Source organism: Paramormyrops kingsleyae, chromosome 7, assembly GCF_048594095.1.
Source record: "Paramormyrops kingsleyae isolate MSU_618 chromosome 7, PKINGS_0.4, whole genome shotgun sequence".
Lineage (NCBI taxonomy): Eukaryota > Metazoa > Chordata > Actinopteri > Osteoglossiformes > Mormyridae > Paramormyrops > Paramormyrops kingsleyae.
Window position 1 is genome coordinate 15,465,001 of NC_132803.1, and position 10,069 is coordinate 15,475,069.

The window sequence follows — 10,069 nt, forward strand, 5'->3', positions numbered from 1 at the left end:
AAAGTGTGCAACAGACCCTCCTGTTGTACCTTTGAGTGATGTGCCTATTCTAACCTGCTCAAAAGGGGCAAAAATTATCGGGTAAATGTTAATATAATCAGTGGCACACAGGAGAACATGAAAATGGAGAATCAATCTGCAGGTTACTGCTTCTCATTTGGGTGTGGAATGCTAATTGGTTCATAGAAAGAGCTACCAGATAATTGGTTTATAAGGAGAGTCCCTCCCCAAGTTGCAAGACAGTTGGTTTCTCGGAAGAGTTAAGCAGTTGTCTTGCAGCTGGAGAAGGTTAACAGAGAGCTATCTTGTAATAGGCTGGGGACGAACTATAGGCTGTTGTCCTGAACACTGCATTCCTTTGAAAACAATGATTTTGTTGTCCACTGTTTGGCTCCCTGCGCATCGTTCTGGGACATAAATGATCTAGTTCTCTCTCCAGCTACAGACTGGACAGTTTAACATTAATTGCGCACTGAATCTTCTTCATATATCAGATGAAGAGGAGTCTATTTGAGGGACCTCAATCCACAGGTACAGATGAAACTAGACAACACTTAAGTGCTCAGTGGACTTCATGAAACACCTATGATCCTCATGCCAAGAAATGAAACAGAAATGTGCAGATTTTGGTTCACACTTCGTGGACAGCAAACATAATGGCACATCATTGCTGTCCAGTGAAAGCCCTATATGTCCACTGTTGACAATTGAGACTTTTTACTGTAGGTGGAATACGCCCTGATCCATATGATAAAATGCTTTTATCTGATATAGGACTACTGTCTTCGTTAGGTGTATGTTTCGTCCTTATTCTCTACATGCACAGCGAATTGGCTTCAGTAATGTGGGGATCCACAATGAAACTGTGTGCTGATAGCAATTGTCATATAACTGACCAATGTAAAGGTGTTTTATGACATTATCTATTTAGATAGCATTTATGTTCGTACTACTTAACATTTGTTTTCATGATGGTTGCTTGAATGGATTACTTAACATAGCTAACTTTAGTTGACTACCATCATTGTTAATTGTGAATATAAAGAGAGATTAGTTTGTATCTTGTTGACACTGACATTTACCTCACTGACAACAATCTACATAAGTCCATTTAAATATTGAACCATTCACTGATGGTGATGTAAAGAAAGAATTTTATTTGTGGTGCTAAGGGTGTCTCATTATTTTGTTTTGGGTGCATTTTGTAAAGTAAAAAAATTCTTTTCACGCTCCCGAAATAATGTATTTTTGGAGATATGTATTTTTCATTGGACAGTGGCGAGTAATGGTATAATTCTCCTTTGGAATGGACATTGCCATACCTACTCATAGATGAGGGCAAAGTCAGCCAACAAACAGCCTGTCCACATGCCAGAGTGTAACTTGAAGGCTTCTAGATGTTCAGACAGTAAGAAACACCCCTTATTAAAAACACATCCTAGGTACAGATTGCATCATGCAGACTATGAAGCATGAAAGCCATACAGCAGACAGGCTCCTTCTGCCCAGAATCTAGAGATAGTTACATCACTTTAACGTTTACTGTACATCTTCAAATCATTCTTGCAAAGGAAATGGCACAATCTTATTATCATTTATGGGAATAATTCAATACTTGGCTAATGGGCACGGCAGAAATTCCCCATAGATCCAGCCTGTCGTCATGTGGTTATAATTTCAGTGTTACTAAAATAGATGCTGTCCTAGGAGCCTGTTTGTCTTGAGAGTTTATAGATGGTGTCTTTACAAGCACGGCTGTTCCTCACTGTCACTAGTGAAGTGCTATTTTCACTGTAGTTAATGAATGTTTCCTTATTCTTCACATAGTTCACAGTTTTTTGTGGACCTTTGAAACACTTTCCCTCAGGCTGTCTTACCAGATCACAGCGTGAAAAATATCATGACTAAATCACAGAGGGTTTGGTGTGATGATGCAGGCAGCTTAGGGAAGAACATTTTGGATACAAAAAGAGCAAAGATTTCCAGCACTAGGGCTGCGTGAGCCAAATGGGAATTGGTGCTTGTAATTCAGACCTGCTATGCATCTTTTATTTATGGAATTCATCCACTTATTACACATCATTTTATGTGGGAAAGTTTATATTTCAAATCTATATATGTTTTATGTATTTGTTTAATATTTAAATTTACGAGACAACAAGCTGAATTTAGGTGGGTGCATATTGCTAAAGGAAGCTACATTGTTTTGGTTCTGAGGTCCACTGTGTATTCCTAAAGCTGTTAGACTTGATTGGAATGTTATTACACTACTTCAGGGATCACATCCATTCTTGGCAAAAGAAACTGTGTGTTTCAAGAAAACAATGCCTTTAATATTACATATTGCTTAATAAACATGCACACAGGCACACAAAGTCTCACATTACTTACGGTAACCTAGATAGCTGACTTAGCAAGTTAACTACAGACTCTTCAGTGTGTCGCCCATCGCTCACAGCATCTCTTTTCACTCCCTCCAGACACTTATACAGACACCTACTTAGAACAGCTTGGCACCTCTTCTGTAAACCTTACACTCTGCAGTTCTCACACAACTAAGATGCGATGTTCTGTTAAGATATTCCTAAATATCTTCCTTTTTTAGGATGAACTTTCTGAAGAAGATTTTGAAATGGAAGTCACACAAATACATGAGGTATTGCCGTCCAAGATGCTGATCACCACTAGACTGATTCCAAGCCTTTCCAATAGAGTGCTCTACCTTTGATTTTTGCTCCCATCACATACTCTGGATCTGCATGTCCCTGATTGGTTGAGTGGATAAATAAGAAGGTGATTTAAACCAATAGCTGTCTGTTGTTCCCTTTGTAGAGTTTTAGAATGGAGACATTTGCAGGTCCCGTGTTCGCCTGGCTGCGACGCTCCCTGGGCATGTCTGAGAGGGACTACCAGCAATCTCTAGCAACCACCCAGGGCTGCTACCTGCAGTTCATTAGCAACTCCAAGAGCAAGGCTGACTTCTTCCTCACGTGAGAGCTGTCATTTAAATACAAAATACGCTCACTTTGCAGTGTTCACTCAGAAGCATGTTATGCCTGAAGTCATCTCCTAGGTCTATGAGTGTATTTCAGTTGGGTTGTCTGTCCCCTTATTGTATTTGTTATTGTTGGAATCTACAAGGTCATGTTCACTCAAACCTCACTTCCTGCTTGTTTAGGAATGACAAGAGGTTCTTTCTGAAAACACAGAACAAACGGGAAGTGAAATTCCTCCTGTCCAACTTGAAAATCTACCTGGAGCACCTGGAGCGGTATCCCCACTCTCTGCTTGTCAAGTTCCTGGGTGCGAAGTTAACTACCCCCACCATGAGGGACTCCCAGCTGAGAGCTATATCAAGCTCAATAATTAAAAAAATAAAATAAAATTCACCCTGTCATGTGTCTGTACGGCCCTGTGTATGTTCTCAGCCACAAAACAACAGCAGTAACTGAGGCCTTAAAATCTACCAAACTATATTAAGCATCATTTTGTTCTCGATGCTAATAGGTTTTTTTGTGTTATGTAGGTGTCCACCGGATCAAAATTCCCCGTCAGAGGAAGGTGGATGCTTGTTCCCTGGCTCCTACTTTTTGCATCATCTCTGCACTGCTGTTTACTCAGAGCCGGCATTCTCGTGTTTATATTCCTCTAGAAATACTTCATTGTAATGCAGAGTGTTTTCTTCCCCGATGAGAGAATCGAAGCCAGGTAAGGCAGCTCAGCACTTACGTTGGAATGGTGAGACCCTCTCGCACGCTTTCATCCTCAAGGGTCCATGATGAGTGAGCAGGGGTGAGAGACATCACAGGGCACAGAGAGACACTCAGGGCGACACACTCATCTGGGGGGTGATATAGAGATGGCAAGTACCTGAAGGAGCCCTGCTAAAACATGGCTACGCGAAATCCACACACACGGCTAGATCTTATGCCAGGATCCTGTGGTGGAGTAACGGAGAAATGGGGGATCTTCCATTTGAAGTTGGTGAATCTTTGCAAGGAACTCCAGACAGCCCAAGTGTTGGTGATGGAGAAGTCGCTCCCCAGCTGTTCTGTCTCTCTTGCTTTTACAGTTTTTAGAGTATTGTTGAACTGCCATTTAGCAGAGCAATATTCCACCCTGTTTTCCCGACTTGTTAACATGGTCTGGTGCATCTGAGTACCCTCAGCTCCTTGGTAAACCACAGCTTGGCATTATATCACCTCACAATGGTCTCCTCAAGAAGACATACAATTTCACAGAAAGAGATGCAGAATGTTCATCTCCCAATGCTTTCATGCATACTGTTACACTATCCTTCTGTAAAAGAAAAAGTGGTCCAGAGTTTTGTTCTCCCATGTGGAGCAGCTGATCAACTGATGGTTTCTATACTAGCGGTAAATCTTCCAAATGGCACAGTTGAGGAGGTTGATCTATGGCACATATGAATGAAGACAAAGGATGTTTCTCAATACAAAGAATGCTAATATCATACTTGTGGTCTTGGCAAGAACTGTCTTGTTAACTTGAATGGGATTGGTCTCGTTTTGTGAGGATGCGACAAATGTATCCTTGATATTTGGGGTGGGGCAAGAATGACATCCGGGGATTTTTACTGTCCTCTGGACTCTTTCTTGAGTATTGGAACTGGTCTTCAGCAATGAAAGATGATGTCAGAAGGGGACACAAGAACACAAGTATGGTCAAATACGCATATTGAGAAACACCCAAAGTCACTGAGCCTGCTTGACCTTCAGCCTGATGATGAGGTCAGTGTTTCTCTAGGTATGACATCAAAGGCTGTGAGATAAGCCGGTGGACCAACCCCGCCCCCGAGGGGAGCCAGGTCATCGTGGTCTTGAAAGATCTGAACTTTGAGGGCAAGCAGATCACATTGGGTGAGGGCTTTGAAGAACATCTCAGTCTCTGTGCCAGTTACATTATATAGCTGATCAGAGTCATACATCTTGGCTCTAAGGTACAACAGCCTTGGCAAGCCGAGACCTGAACACCATGCTGTCAAATATTGACCTATTATGCATGTTAAGCTTGTGGCCATGCTGTCTTATCATATATGTCCAGCTGAATTTGATTTCTAATCCCAGTGATAACTAAGCAGTTCTGCAGTATATTAATCCATGTTGCTGCTTCTCAGGTACACTGTCTCTCCACTGTTCCCAGAGCAACAGCGGCCCTGGCTGCTCCGTCAGATGGAGATTGACACGGCCTTCCTGCAGAGGCTGAACGTGCTGGACTACAGCCTTCTGCTGGCCCACCAGCCCTTGCACCGGGATGAGCGAGCCATGGGCCTTTCCTTTGCCAGCGTCATCATGCGCACCACCAAGTAGGTGCAGTTCAGGCAGCCTCCAATCAGAGAAGCAGCTCCACCCCTCAGCCTGCTGGGCACCAATCACATGCAACGTTACTGCTCACTATGGTCTCTATGGTCACGTTCAATGGTGTTCTTGCATCAGTGTGAACTCAGCTCGCAGTCTTGAAGGGTCACGTCTTTTCTCAACCATTATTAGATGTTAAATAGCAAATAACTTCAGAGATACTTCTAATTTGTCTCCACTGAATATGCTGGGGACATACTTTTGTACACATAAAGATGCAATTCCCCAGCGACATGTTTTTTTTCCTGCTGACATATATAGCTGCCTTACAGTTCTGGTCTTGATCCCTCTTGTATTTAATGAAAGCACTTAATATACATCTCACATTTGTCAAAGTATCTCAGCTGCTTTGTCAACTGTATGATAGATGTGTCTTACAGTGAGATGAAATGTCGTTTCCCTTCGTCATAGTGCAAAAAAATATATATAAATAAAAAAAATAAATTTAAATACGTAAAACGTAAGAAGACATGACAATTAAATCTTCACATGAAATTCAAGACATAAGACATAAAATATAGTTAAAAAGATTTGATTAGAAGGGAAGAGTGTGCAGTTGTACAAGGAAATCGAATGAACATGGATGGTGCAATAAGTAGATTTTTGTTCGTGTTTGTGAATTGTGATTGTGAATCCAATCCAGAGAAGGAGACAATTAGCTCATTTAGAACATCCAATCAGATTGGGGCGGGGCACAGTGTTCAGTAGTCAAGCAGCCTGGGAATTAAAAGAAAAGAACCAAAAGAAATAAGGAAGAATGTTTATTTTGTTGTGGAACAAAGCAAGGTGTTTTAAGCAAGCCAGTTAAATGAGCAGTAAACCAATCAGAATGCAATGTTTTTTTGTGATTGCAGGTCCTACCCTCGCATCATAACAAGGCGAACAGCTGACAGGCATGTTGTGACAGCAGAACTTTAAAAACACGTGTGTGGCACTGCTGTACCATCCAACGTGTCTGACAGAAAACTAATATGTGCTTTGTCTGTTCTTTATGTGGAGCATCGTCCTCTTTTTTGGTGCAGCCTGGTCGTTTTTTTATCGTTCCTGTGTCGGTCGGCAGAGCTTCACTCAGTAACATTTCTAACCGCTAAGTATGTAAAGGGATTGTGAGTGACAGCTAGTACACAGACAATGCTGAGTATATTCTACAAATGCTGATTTTTTCTGCATTTACTTGTTATTTAAATCTAACTTTATTGATTAACTAAATTTCTTATGGTCTCACCTGGATATTTGACTTATTTGTGTTTACCATCCAGCCAGAGGATACAATAACAGGAACCGATCCTGGCATCTGTGGATGGCAAACCTGTGTTTTCATCATAGCTCTGGGTGGGTATGTTACGTCTCCCATTGCCTACAGGTCGGTGAACCCGGGTTGTAGCCCCGCCCACAGCAGCCACGCCTCCGTCCCGGGGGCGGTCCTGGAGGAGGAGTCCACCCTGCTGGTGGCGCAGGTCGACCGGGCGACAGCGCGCTGCCGTGTAATGGAGACGTATCACGAGGACGGCCTGCGGCAGGATCCCGCTGACGGGGAGGCTTCGGTGACAGACCCAGGGCTGCGGGAACTCCTGGCCCAGAACCGGAGGCTGCTGCCCAGCACCAAGAACCCACTGCATGTGATCGATGGCCGGGAGCTGCGCTACTTCGTGGGCATCATCGACATCTTCACCGTCTATGGCTTCCGCAAGAAGCTGGAGCACCTTTGGAAGCGGCTTCGCTACCCGGGCCAGTCGTTCTCCACCATCAGCCCCCCTGCATATGCACAGAGGATCTGCCAGTGGGTGCAGGGGCACAGCCAGTGACCCGCAGACCCCCCCAGGGCAGGGGGAAGGTTTCAGGGGAACGGCAAGGGACTGGGGGACGCCATGCCCCCCCCCCCCCCCCATATCACAGGGTCAGAAGTACTCCTTCTTTTTCATTGGGTTCTGTATTTGATTACATTCAATATTATGTTACCTTTTTCCATGGTGTTCCAGGAAAAGGAAATATTCAATTTCAGTCTCAAACATATCAAACCTCGTTCTGTCCTGGTTAAGTGATATGGGACAAAAACCTCAGGGTTTCTGTTCTTAATCACATGCCATATATGACCCAGGACCTGGCAAAAGCTTAGCCAACTGCTAGTAAAACAGACAATGGTTCTACTACATTACTACATTTGTGAGGCTTTCCTGGGTTCAGTTCGGAATGTTCTCAATAGAATACCCCTCAGATACCCTTCCCAGGACATACCCCTGTCCTTCCTGCCCTGGTCCAGGTCACCCTTGTAGCTCTGCAGGAGCGTAGGACCCAGGGGGGACGAAGGAGGGGGTGTACCCTCAATATTGAATTTGACTTCATGTGTCTCCTCCAAAACAGACTCTTATACTTAAATTATTCAACTGAGCACCCCCCCCCCCCTCCACCCCAGTCTCAAACTCTCTCCTGTGCCGTTATGCTAAGAATACAAGAATACATGGAAAGATGGATGGGTGAACGTCCCTGATAACCAGCTCCTGAAGTGAATCTGCAGGTGCGGTGGCTGTTCCCATGGGAAGCGTGTCATCTCCATGTTCCATGCCTCGATTAGGTCCATTTCAGTCCGGTAGTTATTTTGAGAATAAAGGACTCATTTCATTTGCAGTGTGAGCCTCTGTTCTCACTTCTGTAGCTTTAGATCACTGAAAGCAAACCTCAAAACGAACACTTGTCCATCTTCAGGCTGGAGTAGTGAGTGTTTCAAACAATGTGTGGGCGTTTCAAATGGTTTGTGGGCGTGTTGAAAGATTTATGGGTGTGTTGGAAGGTGGGCGTGTCAGCAGGGTGAAACTGGGTGGAACCATACATCATTTCTTTTATGCTTTCTGGAAATATGGCGATAAGTGTGGCGTTACATGTAAATATGCATAGGAAATGGCTCACGCTATATGAAAGAGTCTGAAACAGGCATTTAATTATAGATCTCTGTTAATCATAGTCATTACTTGACCTTTATGTCTGGTCTCTTTCTGAAATAATGTTTATTGACAGCAATTTCAAACAAAAGAAATATTCTTTTGGCACAGCTGCTCTATTGCACGTCACCTTTTGACACGCCCACCTTTTGACACACCCACCACTCCTGCAGACACATGTCTCTTAAGGTGGTGAGGTGGTTCAGAGTTCAGCATGACTTTAACTAGCTGATCTGGTGGTGGGAAACTGGGTCAAGTTCTGCAGTTTGGCTTTTACCAGAGCAGGTGAGATGTTAGATCATAGTGATGGAATAGAGTCAACAATTTGAGCAGTAAGAAGTGAAAGAAACAGGCTTCTTGGGGTTTGACCTGTACATGTACCTCCATATGTATCTCGCCAGGGGCCTGCGCCCATCTCTACACTGAGCCTCAGCACTTCCCTCGCTCCTGCTATGATCCTCATGCTTATAACCACACCTACTTGCAGCTAATCCCATGGTCTCTGGAGGATATCATGGGAATTTCAGACCTACTGTGACACCTTTACAGATGCTGCTTCTTTAATTTGTGAGAATTCAAACATAGGAACATTAATGTCGCAGGTTCATCGTCGAGAAGATTTTGGTCGACCATGAGAAATGATGATGAATGAAAATATGCATAGTATTTCTCGTCTTGTCTGTGATTTGCCAAGCGGTGTTTGCCAAGTTGCGAGATTTGCAGAGGATTATAAGTAAAGGTTGTGCTCACTGTATGTGCGCTGACGCCCCATGATGGACATGGTGACGCACCCCAAATCCTCCCTTGTAATGGGTACCTTGGGTCTGGGTTCATATTTATATTCCATGTGCAGAAGTTTCGAACAAAACCTATGTGTATATCTGTTGGTGTGTGGAGTCTGAGCTATTACTATAAAAAAAAATACAAAAAAAAGAGAACTAACGCAAATAATGTTATTTGAAGCATGAGTTTCTGTGCATGAGGAAAATCTGTAAACATAGTTATTTAAAAGTTAATTTTAAATAAGGAAAAAGAAAGTATGCAATTTCGGAGGCCTACAAGAGCAGAGTCTCTGAGCTACTGATGCAGCCATAGACCATAAGACCCAACCTGAACACCAAAGAGCTCGTCTTTTCTCATGCAGAGACAAATTCCTCTTTGTGAAATGTATGCATAAAATGTCTATGCCTTTAACTAAATAAACCATTTTTATCACAAAGCAGTATAACCAAATCTGTGTAAGCCGTAACACTTGTGTCTTCCTCTGTTCTCTACACATAAATTCAAAACCATCACTTTAAACCTCTTAAGATGATATTTAGTGTCAAAGAGTAAAGTCAGTCATCTAAACCTAGAATTTACAAAAATCAAGATGTAAGACTAGGATGGTGTGACCGTCACATAGGTAACAGTGTCACCTCATATCTCTAGGGTTGGGGGTTTGACTCACATTTTCTCCTATATATACAGTATCTCACAAAAGTGAATACACCCCTCACATTTTTGTAAATATTTTATTATATCTTTTCATGGGACAACACTGAAGATATGACACTTTGATACAATGTAAAGTAGACAGTGTACAGCTTGTACAACAGTGTAAATTTGCTGTCCCCTCAAAATAACTAAACACACAGCCATTAATGTCTAAACCACTGGCAACAAAAGTGAGTACACCCCTAAGTGAAAATGTCCAAATTGTGCCTAATGAGTCAATATTTTGTGTGGCCACAATTATTTTCCAGCACTGCCTTAACT

The 10,069-nt window shown here is 42.8% G+C and overlaps 1 protein-coding gene across 2 annotated transcripts in view; it reads left to right on the forward strand.

Annotated features, from left to right (window-relative positions):
• The window catches only part of pip5kl1 (phosphatidylinositol-4-phosphate 5-kinase-like 1), a 12,526-nt gene extending 2,982 nt beyond the window's left edge, over positions 1-9,544 (forward strand). Inside the window, exons 3-11 of one of the 2 annotated variants that reach the window (XM_023823114.2) lie at positions 2,606-2,656; positions 2,833-2,990; positions 3,179-3,303; positions 3,527-3,561; positions 3,653-3,708; positions 4,765-4,877; positions 5,161-5,323; positions 6,230-6,268; positions 6,739-9,544. In XM_023823114.2, the coding sequence (XP_023678882.2) occupies positions 2,606-2,656; positions 2,833-2,990; positions 3,179-3,303; positions 3,527-3,561; positions 3,653-3,708; positions 4,765-4,877; positions 5,161-5,323; positions 6,230-6,268; positions 6,739-7,180 (1,182 nt within the window). In that variant the 3' untranslated portion in view covers positions 7,181-9,544. The remainder of the gene's footprint in view (positions 1-2,605; positions 2,657-2,832; positions 2,991-3,178; positions 3,304-3,526; positions 3,562-3,652; positions 3,709-4,764; positions 4,878-5,160; positions 5,324-6,229; positions 6,269-6,738) is intronic. The other variant, XM_023823115.2, reaches the window with a different exon arrangement.
• The last annotated feature ends 525 nt before the right edge of the window (positions 9,545-10,069 follow it).